At 36.4% G+C, this 14,438-nt stretch overlaps 1 protein-coding gene across 2 annotated transcripts in view; it reads right to left on the minus strand.

Moving 5' to 3' along the window:
• The window catches only part of vps50 (VPS50 EARP/GARPII complex subunit), a 166,270-nt gene that overhangs the window by 105,238 nt on the left and 46,594 nt on the right, over nucleotides 1–14,438 (minus strand). For both annotated transcript variants that reach the window (XM_038288768.1, XM_038288767.1), the window contains exons 7-11: nucleotides 13,924–14,041; nucleotides 12,814–12,849; nucleotides 12,343–12,425; nucleotides 2,284–2,326; nucleotides 1,032–1,130 (exon numbers count right to left, since the gene is read on the minus strand). In XM_038288768.1, coding sequence (XP_038144696.1) covers nucleotides 1,032–1,130; nucleotides 2,284–2,326; nucleotides 12,343–12,425; nucleotides 12,814–12,849; nucleotides 13,924–14,041 — 379 coding nt within the window. The remainder of the gene's footprint in view (nucleotides 1–1,031; nucleotides 1,131–2,283; nucleotides 2,327–12,342; nucleotides 12,426–12,813; nucleotides 12,850–13,923; nucleotides 14,042–14,438) is intronic.

Genomic DNA, 14,438 nt, shown 5'->3' on the forward strand with positions numbered 1-14,438 from the left:
ATTGATCAAAGTGTAGAAATCAGAAAAGGAATAACGATGAGGAGTACCAAACAGAGGAAAAGGGCAGTTTTGGCAAAAGAATCTAGTGTTTATGCAGCTCCTTCTAGGAGATGCTAACCTGGATGGAGAGCTATGCTTAAAACAGCCCCGGTTTCCAACTGAAGCTTTTCACAGAAAGCATAGGGATCGAAACATTTTGTCACAGATATTAGAATGTGAATTCTATGTAGACAGCTCTTGGAAATGGAAAATGATGCCAAATACACAGAAAAGAGAATTGTGGAAAGGATTAGGCAGGTTAACATTTAATGTCTGGGAAGGCATTCCAAGAGGCTTATCTTGATCAAAATTATGTCCTTAAATCTTAACACATAGGTTCTTAACTGTTATGAAATAGACTTTACTTTTATGAAGCATTTGAATTTGTTGAAAAACCAACAGATGCAGATGTTTCATTTAAACTGTTAAGCTCGCTGGTTGCTTCAAAAATCATGTGGGTTCTCTACAACGTCTTAAAAGATGTTTATCCAAATATAGGGTGAATTCTAACTGATTAATTTATTTCTGGTTATTTAAAATACATGAGAAATCTCTTCACTTTCAAATATGAATAGCACCCATTCGGACATGCACAAAGCAGACAGTTAGATTTGGACCAAAAGAGGTTAGCACAATAATTTTAGATATTAGAGATTCATTTTTGAACTTGACAACTTTACCTAAAAAGTTAAGTAGGATATAAATATGCATGTGGATTGATCTACTTTGTTGTTTAATTATTCAAATGAAGCTATTTTCCTAGGAATTATAAGATAAATCTGAATCCCTCATATTAGAAATGGGTCAACTAACTGAATGATCTCAAGTAATGGTGGAAGGATACAGAAAACAAGGGGGAATAAATGCCGAGCATCATCCTCCATGAGTCAGAACAACAGATTTCAACTACAGGAAATACGCAGAAAGTGAGGAATCCCATTCAGACATGTTTAAACATTCCAGAGAAGAAGCAAACTAGTCACACCACTGACCTGGGTTTTCCCAAGGAGCGTGTAGGCTTTCTGGACTTTGGTGTAGTGCAACACATCCAAGTGCTTACAAGTCTTTGACAGGGCGACATCGAGCTGCTCCTGAAGACAGAAATAGACAGAAGACAAAGAAGAGGAGGAGAGAAAGTCGGGGGAAAAGGAGAAGGATTATCAGCATTAAGATAGGGGAGACTCACATACACACAGATGTACAAATGTAAAACTATCAGGCCAAGGGCAGGGTAACTAGATATGGATATAAGTGAATATCTAAGTGTATGAGATAGAGATAAAAGAGAGGCGTTAAAATTGAGATGAGGTTTGAAAGACATTAAGAAGTGGTAAGATGAGCGACATCTTTGATGCAATAATCTGAGCTTAGAGAGTAAAGTGCCGACAAAGTCTATGCAATCAAATATCTTGCATCATTCAATGTTTTCTTAAGCCTTGTGTGAAAATGCTACACATGAGGATAACATAAAACCTGCAGTTAATGCACTAAGCCTAATGGACATAGCTGACCTAAATTAGAGGGCTTTGCTGGTACAGACCACTTCCTGATGAATTAGGGCTGTGTATAAGAAAAAATGGGACCAGTACCCTACTAGGCTATCATAAAATGCCTTATCAATGTATATTTCTTTTTTTTTTATAGTTTCTATGTTGACCTGAAGTCTTTAAAGACTTTCCCAGCACTATACTATATTTCACATGATTGTAATTAGCGCAAAATGTCCTTCACTTCTAACATCGACATCAGCTCATGAAATTTGACTTTGGAAATGTGGGACTTGGCTTTGTTGATGTGTTTACTTTTACGATTAAGAAGATTTTGCATGACTAGCTGATAGGTAAACAAGCAACCCCAGCAAATGGCTATATATTTGTGCAAGTATTCAAACAACCCTCCTGTCTACAAACACAACTGTAAGCAATTAATCTACTACAGCACAGCAGTAGTGGTGCTGCCATAATTGCCTCTTCATTATTATTTATCACACACAAGCAGAGATGGCACCGATGCTATTTACAGTGAGTGCACGCTCATACTGTTGACTCTGAGATTGTGTCAATATGTGGCAGACCCAGAATTACAAAGCCAAACAATCAGAATGTCAAAATGAGGCTTAATTTGCCTTTTGTAGATCAAAACATTACAAAAATAGTACAAAGAAAAATATCAAATATTACTAAATCTGAAGTTTCAACACGATATCAGTTTCAGGTGGAGCAGCAAAATAGGATTTTCACGTACCTCTATTTGCTCAAGAGTGTCTTGTAATTTAGAGTTCAGCTCACTGTGGAGGGAAAGCAGATGATTCTTTTTAGAGTCAAAAAGCATTTCTGTTACCTAATGTTTAATGACATGAAGTGAAACTGATTTCTGAAAAAGAAAAACAAGTGATACAAAAAATAATGCTCTCCTTTCTGTACAGGAAACATTAATTGAAGGTGGAAAAGTGAGAAGGTGTTATTCCTGTTCACCTCAAAGAAAGAACATTTCTGCCTTAATCTTGGTAGATGCTTTCTCTGACTTCTCTAATTTCTAGACCGGTGCTCTGGTTTCACTAGATTCTTCTGGTTTGAGGGGGGAAAAAAATCATTTGATGTTATCTGATCGCAGAGCAAGGCCACTTGGCACTGTATCACCCTGTGACAGATTGGTGTCCTGACCAGGGTGTAATCCACCTTGTATTATCTGACAGCTGTGATTCTTGCGCTCCAAAATGACACAAAGCCAGTCTAAAGAGTTCTGTGGTCGAATCCAGCAGCGTGCCAAACCAGGCTCCATATCTAGCATTCATCAGATAGTGTGATCATCCAAGAAGAAAGAAAAGACAAGCAGTTTAAATCTGGTGCTTTGTTTTCTAGCGTGCTTTTGTCAGCAGTATTTTCCTAATATCCAAGATCTGATGTCGCTTGCCAGAATGAATGCTCATCTTAACCAGCCCATTTGCCTGCTGCTCCATTTTCATCTACAGGAGCCATCCAAATATTTAGCCTGCCTGCTCACTCTCAATCTTTCAATCCAGGCTCCGTTTCCCTGCCAGAACATTCTCTGGTTCTGCAACTCTCCTCACGCCAGAACACTGTTAAGCCTGGCTCTTTTTTCGAAATGCTGCAACTCCCTTTTCTCTGCCTCACCACATTTATTTCCCAAACCCTGCATTTTTGCAAATAACCAATGAACTTTCCAAAGCGTCTTAGTCACATCTGAATGCACCTCTTGTCTAATTAGCAGTTCAAGACTGTATTGAAGATGTCTTCACCATCCTTAGTTGCTGCTCTGCTTTTGTCTGAATTAGGAAAACGCTTTTGTCTGTAAAAAAGCTCAGAAGTAGCAGCAAACATTGCATTGTTTTGCAGTTCCCGAGACACTAAATGATGTCCCCTGTGACTCTCCCACCCTTTAAAGCCTACATTCATCTGCTGTTACACCATTCCCCTGACTGTCCTCGTTTTGCTTGCGGTCTTTACCAGGTCAGTTTGCTCTAAAGTTGCGCCTTGTGAGAATGGAGCAGCCCGAGGGAGTGTGTGTCCTTAACAGTTTGCTAATGAACCATCTTGGACTCAACTGGAGAAGAAGAAAATGATGAGGAGCCATCAGAGAAGCAGATGATAGACCAAGTCAGAAATGCACATTTCCAGCAAAACTGACTCACTTCTGGATAGGATATAATATTATTCATTCATTTTGAGTTTTTATTAATTTATTTGAACTAGTATCTACTGGACTGATGATACAATTCTAATTATTTTAACAGTGCAGAATTAAATTCAAAGTTTTTGGTGACTTTCTTCAGTCTGCAAGGAATAAAAATGAGATGACCACAGTGATATATGGAAATACACTGCTACCAAAACTAGGTATGTACAGTATGCCTTTACAGGTTGCATCTTAGGAGCCCACTTTTTGTAGCCATCAATAAGGTTTTGTCACAAATTAGATTAGATATATATATATTTTTAAGAACTCGAAGACACAGTATCTTGCCAAAATATTATGCAGGGTTCCAGGTTTGGGGCATTTTGTTTTGTGCTTGGTGGGACAAATATATCAAAATATTGATCAACTGCAATTCATTTATATATGTCTGATTAGCATTATTATGTTCAATGTTCATAGCAAAAAATAATATAAAACAAACAAGATATTTGGAATTTGATATCTATTTATTATCACTGACCTTATGGCCTTCTAGAGCCCTGACGCCAGTCTTGATTGAACTTTATCAGCAATGCTAAACAGCCAAGAATGAAGATATGTGGCTGAGGTGGAACCCTCTAATGACCATTTAACCATAAATCACTCAATTCTCTCTTTGCATTTGTGTCAGTGTGTTTAATTTGATCTTGCAATATTAGAAGAAAATCCAACGACAACTTTAAGCATTTGCGACCATTAGCGTAATCCTTTATGCTGACAGGAAAAATTCTATGAGTGCCCATTGTGACTATCAGTGCTAAACCTGGAGTTGGAACACAATAAAAGGCAACGACAGGAGATGGCAGGCCAAGCTGATACCCTCAGTGGAGACGACGATAGGAAGCCAAGGCAAAGAAAATGGAAATAGTTAGAAAGCTGGCTTAACTACACAGGGATGAACTGATCAATGTCGAGTCCAGGCTGCTGAGGAAATACATCTGAATGTTCATAGGAAAGGCTCAGGAGAGAGAAAATCAACAGCTTTAGACTCCTGGCAATCACATTGTGGGGATACACCCCAAGAGCTCATGCCAAGAGGATAAACACCCTCTGGTTCGTTGCAGAACATTGAAGTTGGCTCCAAATAATTCCAATTTATTAGAGCAGCTGGAATGAACTACAAAATGAATGGTATTAAGAAAAAAAACAGGGATACAAAACAGGAGCCAGTCCCATCAGAATGACAGCAATTTAACAGTGACGGAAACTATGATTTTGGAGGCAAGGGAGCCAAACACGGCCGTTACGAAGGGGTTACAGCCCAACAAAAATATTCATAGAGATTTCAAACCATGTCAATATTGAATTAGTATCCATATTTCCATATTCTTGGATCTTTTTTTAAAACCTTTATATAAATCCTGTATTGATTTGTTTGATTATTTAATTACATATCTTGTCATTGAAAATTGTGTTAAAGAAAAGAATGGCATATTTATCTTTTTAATCATTTACAATAATGCTACATTTATTTATTAAATTGGAAATTCACTTTTATTTATCTATCAAAATATTTACCAATGTAATTCAATTCAATTCTTATCAAGCTGAATCTCCTGAGTAAACCTTTTTACAGATGATATCCTGATTTACTAAAATTGGCTTCTGTAAAAGAAAAAAAAATGAAACAGCAATTATCTAAAGCTCAACTGTATCACCAGGTAGGTTGACGCATTTTTTAATAAAAGAAGGGTTTTATCTGCAGGTTTCTGGCTGGTAAATTAAGAAAATATGCAGATCAAAAACACTATAGAGTGAGATAAAAACAACCTCTCACCTTATGTAAATAAGTCCATCTCCTGTATTAAGTACAATAATTACACACACAGTCCAAAGTGTATTCTTGCATGCACAGATGCTGCTCCTCCCAAATACTGGCACTCTTCTATGATCAGATAGAATGCATAAATAACATATGAGCAGAAATAGCTAATTAACAATCTGTTGCCGGCAGCGCCTACAAGGATTCAGTAGGGTCACACAGAAATCTGGGTGATTTTTTCCCCGCTTTAAACTATTTTTCCATTAATGCTGGCAATAGGAGCCTGTAGGGCTGTAAGGCTTGTCCCTTTACAGTGATTTGCTGACTTGCTAAACAACCAAAAGCAGCTCAAAGGGTCTGATGGATCTCTTACATTTTTCGGGAGCCCCATTTGGTGCTGCAGTCGTGTTACAGAGCAGGTGGGGAGGAAACTGCTAGGCAAAGGAAGACTTTCAAAGAGAAAAATGTGGCAGAAGGGGACAAATTAAATTATGCAACTACAAGAACAGCAAAGGTTATGCAGGAGTGGAAGGCCAAAAGGCAATTCTTTCACCAAGGTTTTGATTTAGTGAGAATGGCTGACCAGCAGAACTTCTTAAGGCTAAGTAGTAGGGCATATAGTAATTTCTGGCTTTTAGATTTCAAGGTTAAAGGAGCAAAAGAAAAAGCCTCAATCTAGATTTGTACTTTGCTTTACTCTGATTTTCCGAGCGGTGTCATTTCAACCTTGGTAACACTCGAGGATTCTAAGGTACGATGAGACAAAATATATTCATAGACAAAGGCCTGACAGGGGCATTCTCTCATTTTTTGGTACAGTATTCAGAACAAACAAAGGAATCTGCCAGCAGTCGTAAATATTAAAACATAATTTATGAACAAAATTAAAATTTGTCATGCATCAACATTTATGTTCATATCTCCTAGCAAATTGATTCAGCCAATGCACGGTGGGTACAAAAAAACAAATCTGATCTCAAGCTAAAATCTGCCAAGTAATTTATCCATATAGCAAAATAATCCTAATCACTGTGCCCAGGGCCCTCATGCTCTGCTGTAGGGCCTCAAAGCTGTTTGATGAAAAAAAAGCCAAATAAAGGAGGTCTGGCTTATAGTTTGGATTTTTTTTCATTCACAAAGGCAAAAGAAAAAAGTCTGTGCATAGCTATCGTATAAACCCTTTTTTTTTGTTTTACTTACAATGCTGTTTTTTTTTTTTTTATTATTTAAATGTGGCCTGACGTGCAATCAATGCTATAAATAAAATCAATGTTTGCATATGCATTTTAAAAACAGAAATTCAGTAAATTCAACTTGCAAGAGTTATAAGAGGATTTTTTTTTTCTGTGTTAGGTCAACAAGAACTGGGCAGAGACAGAAATATGAATACATTATTTTCTGTATGAAATAAGAGTTTAAGTGTAAAAAAACATTAATCAGAGAACAGAAGAAACAATGCATCAAGTCAAAATTAGTACCTAGCTTTTATTGTGAGCGGAAAGTCTGTTTGGTCCTCTAAATTATTATGTGCAGTCCATATTTAGAGATATATTTGATAAAGATGGATAAACAGACGTTTATATAAAATGACCGTTTATCATTCATTCCACCTTTATGTGGTTCCAAAATGTCACACTGAAAAGTACTGTTACTGGCAGTAATCTTTAGACATTTCTATTACCTCCTTAACATTCTTCCTTAGTTTAAGTTTATTTTCTATCTATAGCCCTGACAGCAAATATGAGAAAATATAGGCAACTTCCCTCAAGCAGGTATCTAACCTATTAAAACAAACGCAGGTTGGTGGTTCAAGAATTGGTGTTTCTCTTTCCCAATTTAAAGATAATATAAAGAGGGAAGTGTTCAAAATCGCATCTGATTACCTCTGCATGTCCCTACGCACTCCAATTTATAGAAGAATACATAACAAAATACTATATTTAAACTTGTTTTAAAAAGTTGTTAGGAAAGCTAGCTATTGTAGAAAAAAACCCAAAGATTTTTATCTCACAACAAAGATATTTATCAAGAACTGATTCTTTAATTGACATTTGATTGACATTTTTATGACATTAATGTGATAAAATGCGTTAATGCGTTAACAACCTTATAGATGGAGTCTTTCTATGCCCCAACTAACAAACAATTGGATGATCAATACAACAACAGAAGAACTGCAAAAAATACTACTCTAATAATATCCGTAAACATAAAGTAATCTCCATTTAAAACATGCTATAAAGCACAGAATTATGTCACACATCTAAAACACAGATATTAAGGAAAAAGAATGGCTGGATGAGAGCTTTGCTTTTCCAAGGTGACATTTGCTAATAAATTCTAAGCACAGAAGCATTGGGACATTGGGCTGCCCTGAAGTGGTCGGCTTTGCCCATTTTGGCTTGTGTTAAAAAAAAAAAAAAAACTATCTGACCTTTCAGAGACTAAGCATTTAAAACAACAAAGAAGAAAAAATGTCTCTAACGACTTATTATTACTATTAAGAGAAATTAAAACAACTAAAAATGCAAAATTTCTTTCAGAAAGTTACTGTAAGGATTGGATAATAATAAGCATAAATAATGAGTTGCCTATAAAGTTGAAGTTTATCTAATATATTTAGTTAAGGTTCCAGGATGAAGAATAGACCATTACTGAGAAACATATCATAATCAGAGTATGAATTATTCAATCACAGCTATAAAAATATTAACTAAGGTCACGATGACCTTTTTGTTCAACAACAAGTTTAAATGAAAACTGAGCTGAATATGAAAAAAATTCCACGATTGCATTCCTGGGATATTACACTCATAAAATTGGAATGGATGAACAGACACCCCAAAAGCAAACCTCCTCCATCTAGCTTTATTCCATTTTATGATGATCCCACACACATTTCTTCAAAGACACAACTGTCACCAGGATTTTAAAGTCAGCATTAATTACATGTTGGCTGCTGCCAAAGGTCGATCCAAAGCTGAATAATCCCATCATTGGCAGCCAACTATCTCAACGCACAGGAGTGCCAAACCTGGAACCTGTGGTGAAACTCCCAGCAGAGGCAGGGATGTGTTTTATGATTGCCAGAGCTAGAGTATTCAACTTGGAGAAACCATGGTTTCAGAGAACAGCTTTGTTCAGAGAACAAATTAAGACAGCCAGTAATGGGTGATAAACACGTATGACCATGGAGGGTTTTATTGGAGACGTTTGTGTAATTAGTGTTAGTCCCTTAAGGCAAAAACAAAAGTTCTGCATTAATGCTTTGGTGACATTAGTTGATGAGGTTGTTAGATGGTATTTGTTGTGAATATTCAAACTGATTAATTGGTAAACACAAACATGATGAGCAAAACAAAGAGCAGAGCTTTAAGACAAATGTGCTCCACAGTCCATTCAACTGTCTGGAATAAATTATTTCATTATCGGCCTGTTTGGCACCCAGGTTTCAAAGAGTGGTGCCAAATGCTTTCAGGTCAGTAGGCCTCTACACAAAAATAAATAAATAAAAGAATCTAATTCAGTAAGAACCAAAACTTCAATGATAAAAAAAAAAAAAAACAAAAGGGAGGAAATGAAGGTTACCTGTGCCAGATATAATGCAGATAAAAAAAAAATCACAACAACTAAAAGAAAAAAACATTGTTGTTTTGAATATATCTGCGATCATATATTCCTTTATTTTATAACCTTTTTATTGCCGTCTAATTGTATTTATTACCTAAAGAAACCCTGTTATGACCACATACTGAAATCATGGTGCATTTGTCCTTCAATGTAGATATTAAATATAAGGACCTATAGAGATATACGGTCACAAAAATGCTCAGAGTTCACTTATAATTTAATTTTAAATGATTTTGTCAGCTTTGAGCAACCAGGAGATGTAAAATAAAGAGTCATAGTAACCTAAATAAAAATAAATAAAAGTCTAGCTTTTAAGGTGCTAAATTAAGGAATAACAAGACAGTGAGCTGTTACATTTGTAACTTTGAATTTCTCTATGTTTAATGTATTTAGTGTTAGATCATCCTCTCTTTATACATTTAATTCAGTTTATTTATATAGCTGCAATTAACAACGTATGTCATCTCAAGCCACTTTACAGAGACAATTCAACCAGATCATGCGGTCAGATTGATTCAACGTTTAACCAGTTGACTGCATCAACTCATTGACTCAAAGGTAATCCCTCACACGAAGCATGCTTGTAGCGACAGTGGAGAGAAAAAACTCCCTTTGAACAGGAAGAAACCTCCAGCAGAAGATGGGTCAGTGAGAGCGGCCATCTGCCGAGGCCGACTGGTGTTCAAGGATCTACCTAGCACCCCAGCAGTTCCTAACAATAAACACTTTAACTTAATTAATGGATTTTCAAGCTGAAAGATTGGCAATGCCGGTCAGGGCACATGTTTATCTACCCACTCATTTAACCAAGGCATTAGTCCATAAAGTCCAAGTTTTTCTTTCTCTCTCGTCAGTAAAAGACATTAGCACCACATCAGTCATATGCATAAAATAATATGTTGTGGATCAGCTTTGTCTAATTTACATAAAGAGAAGGTGATTGAAATAGTCACCTACTGTTACAAGACCTTTTATCATAATACAACAAAAGACTCTGGTTGGTTCCTTAATGTAAGGTTTTTTTTTTTTTGTTTTTTTTTAAGTTATCTTTTTCAAATTTCAAATACTTATATACACTTACTTAGAAATAGACCCTCTTAACATACATTTTAAGTTTCAAAGCACTGCTTGTAAAGAGTTGCCTACTCAACGTTAGTCAAAACAGCATAAATAAAATGGATGCATTAAAAAAATCATCAGCATTGCTGTAAACAGAGCATTAGTTATTGTAAAATTTGAAAGCAGTCAGAAAAGTCAAGAAACTGACCAATATGTTGAGGCTCTGATACCCCAGCATATTTCCTTATCTGTCTTGGGGTGGATATTTAAAACAATCTGTGAGATCAGTAACATTTTTCACATGTGCTGGTATGTCTCCTGTGATCTAATCATTTTCTTTAGTTACCTTTCCATTGACTTGTCTCACTATTTAACCATCTGTATGTCATAGCTCACTGGGTGCCTGCCAGAGTCTCTAAATCTTGTAATTGGATGTTTTCTCCACTGGGGATAAGCAGTAATATGCTTAACGTGGAAGCTGCCAGATGTATACCAAACAGGCCATCTTGTCTCAGAAGTAAACAGCGGCTGGAGGGAGACTGTATTCACAGTCCTCTAGCTACAACTTTACATGCTTTGCAAAACTATTTACAGCCATGGAAACTTATTTCAGTAAAATAAAATTGAAATGTATTGAAATTACAAACATAAATATATTTCTAGTTTGTTATGCACAAAACAGAAGCTGCTCAATAACTGGAACAGTTAAAGGAATATGACGCATGGTTTTAAATTTGTTGTGCAAGTCAAAATCGGGAAAAAAAAATCAGCCTGTTGTTCTTTAAAAAAAAGTCAAACCTGCATCACGTTTGATGGAAACAACAGCCAAGAAGCAAATCACTCAGATTCCTCCGTGGAGTTCGGCCATTTTCAGACATTAATTCAGATCCATTTTATCTGTAGCTGTATACTTAGAGTCACTGTTCTGCTGGAAGGGCCAACCCAGTCTCATTTTGCACCATTTAACAAGTTTTCTTCATATTTTTGAGTCTAATAAGCTTCATCCACCTCCCCATCAACACTTGATCAGCTTCTCTTACCCTGGTTGTCCCTACAGCATGATGCTGCAAACACAAGGCTTCAGCATAGTGGGTCGTTGAATGAGGATGAATGAGGTCAGCACTCCTGCCATTAAAGTCCAATTCCAGGTTTGCCAAAGCTCCATAACCTGAATTAAACTGCTTAAACGCTTCCTTTGCTGGTTATAGAAAGCCCTGCTAATAACTCACGAATAGGACTTGTGAGTTGTAGCCGAGTCATGACTAAACAGTGCAAAACTGGTGGAGAACAGTCAGTTATGGTTGCATCTGCCCACTGCAGCTTTTTCCATACATTTGCTTTGTACCCTACATGGCTTTTAGGAAATTTTAAAAGAGGAGTACTGTTGGGCCTAAAAAAAAAAAAAAAAAAGCCATATATTTTTTTTCCACTCATCGATAAAGATCCCTGACCTTTCTCTTGCAGCGTTTCTTAGTCTTCATGATGCTGCTTGTTCACTAATATTTAAACAAAGCTCCAAGGCATGGGTCTTCATTTCCTGTTCTCGGGGTCTGGTGTCCTGCACCTTTCAGATGACTCTTTCCTTTAACACATCTCAGTCAAATAAAGAAGCCATTAGTTGGATTCTGGAGATCTTGACTGCATACCCATTTTTTCTTGCATGCATACTTTGTGTTAATCTGGCCAATAAAATAAAATTTACATGCATTATGAAGTGTGTTAGCAATTTAACAAAATGCGATAAAGGTCAAGGTGTAGGAATATTTATGCAGTAGAAGTAAACCCTTTTAAACAATATGAGCCCTTTACATAAAGAGAGAAGCAACCTAGCAACCACAAGGAAATGGAAATGAGCCAAAAAACAGGAAATAAGTCTCCAAGCAGATCAATTAGATTCCAACCTTGAGAAAGGAGGGTTAAAAAACAAAAACGCCTGGCGCTCTTCGATCTGTTTTTATCAGGGGAAATACGATTTAGAAATAAAAACAAGACATATGTGCAGTGTCTCAGCAGAAGTGAAACCTGATTTATCCACTCAAAAAACTCAGAGATCATATTTCCATCATAAAATGCTCTCCAAGCCAAAACAACAAGTCAGATGGTTTTCCCTAGCCTGGACTCAGCTAAACCTCTGGATCAGTTTGCCCATACTGTACCTGATGCAGCTGTAGTGCTTGAAGGTGCTGGCAGCCTTTTGACATTCTAGACAGAGCTGGATTGCACCTGGATAGTCTTCCTCCTGAAGAAGCAGAGCAATGAGGTCATTTAATGTATTTTCCATCTCAGTGGAATGCTTCCTACTACTAAAACTTTGAATATAAATAGCATTAAGGGTAGTTCGCAGCATTGATATGTTTGCCCTTCTCTTTGTATTAGCTTCCTGACCTAAAGGAATATTGTTTATCTAAAAATAGTCGACACAGCGGACACCATCCGGGTAACCTTGGGCAGTGCAGTAATTGTCAAATCCATTCCACACACAGCATCTGACCTTCGTGATGGATAGGCATTCGCCAGATAATCTAGTATTTGCGTTGGTGGTGCTTTCAGAGCCGAATGCCTGCTGATGTTTGACCTTTTAAGTCTTTTATGAACATTTCTGTAAGCATTTGCGGGGATTATATTACCTCAAGCATCTCGCTGAGTCTTACATCTGTTCTTTGCTGTAAGGTGAGGAAGAGAAAAAAGGATATGAAAATAATACAAATCAGTGCATAATTACAAGCTCAGAGATTTTGTTTGTTCTACAGGTCTTAATATGATGAACATTGTAGCTTAGACAGATAATCAGGGAATAAATACATTAAAAAAACTTTAAATTAACATCATTCACAGATCAAATCTTACCTTCAAAATGAGAAAAATAATGCAAAACTAGGCGCTACATAAGGCCTTTTCTCACGTTATGTATGGATCGGTTAGAGGTATCAGAGCTTTTAAAAGTTGTAGTGTTATAAGCTAAAGAAATGTGATACTTTTTGTGATTTAAATCCATCTCAATAAAACCCTATGGACAGGACCTTACTTTCATAAGCTGTTTAGAGCATAGAGAACTGCCACCCGCTTGTTGCTGCACACTGCAGCTCAGCTGGAGGAAGAGAGGATACTACCCTTCTCAAATTGATGAGAGGAAAACATAATCCAACCTATGGAAATATTTCTGATTGCGAAAAAGTTGGGGGGGGGGGGGGAAAAAAAAAAAAAAAAACAACAGAAAAATGTACAGTACGTTTTTAGCTCAGAGCAGCTCGTGAGTTTATCAGACGACTGTAGGCAGGCTTCATGAATCAACCAGCTATTATAACTGTCTTATTTTATAAAGAACAGAGGAACACAATGGGATACTCTGTATAATAAAACTCTTTGTTTTAAAGTTCTACTTAATATAGTGGATTAATTCCCTACATGTTTGCTTAATTACATTTAGCATAATCAAAAGTAGCCAAATAGTTATAGCAATATTATAAGAATTAAGGATCAATAGCTCTTATTATAAAAACAATGGGACTAATTACAGACTCTGCTATATATTTTGTTTAAAAACTTTAAGAAAAAACTATTAGAATTTTATATTAGCCCAAATGTAATGCACTGTATTTCACACATTCCATCCCCTAATAACATTTAACATAAATTATTAACAAATAACAGAGAAATGTTGACTGTAACTATACAAAACACATAAAACGACTGACATTGGAGAGACTGTAGACGTTTTAGTGGGGTGTTAACATTACCAGAGTTTTGATGGTCCTTAGAGACTTAAGCAGGCCTGTCAGCAGCTGTCGCCTCCTCTGATTGGCTAACAGACCCAGGCTGGCCTCTGTGAACTCCTCCTTTGCAACTCTGAGTTGTCTACACAAGAGAAGCCCCATGGTGAGTTTGACCACGTTTAATAATTTATAAAGAATTATATTTAGACATATGCAACAGGGGAAAAAAAGGTAAAGCAACAGTCTAAAAGTTGGTATATATCAACAGTGTCCTTCACAATCACTGGAACCTGTGGTTAAGACACAAATAAAAGCTATAAAATAGTTCTTTTTCATGAAGACAGAGACCTAAAAATGAAGAGAAACATTATATTAAATGGTAAATTTCTGTTCTGGAGGCAGGGTGTTTTGTTTTGTTAAATCGCCTTTCATCCTGTTTATTTTTAGTCCATTTATTTTTTAATATTCAGAAAATATATATATCACGATAGTAGGAACACAAAATGTACACTCACCGGCCACTTTATTAGGTACCCCAT

The sequence above is a fragment of the Cyprinodon tularosa genome, unplaced genomic scaffold (genome assembly GCF_016077235.1).
Source record: "Cyprinodon tularosa strain WSP-4 unplaced genomic scaffold, ASM1607723v1 ctg26, whole genome shotgun sequence".
Lineage (NCBI taxonomy): Eukaryota > Metazoa > Chordata > Actinopteri > Cyprinodontiformes > Cyprinodontidae > Cyprinodon > Cyprinodon tularosa.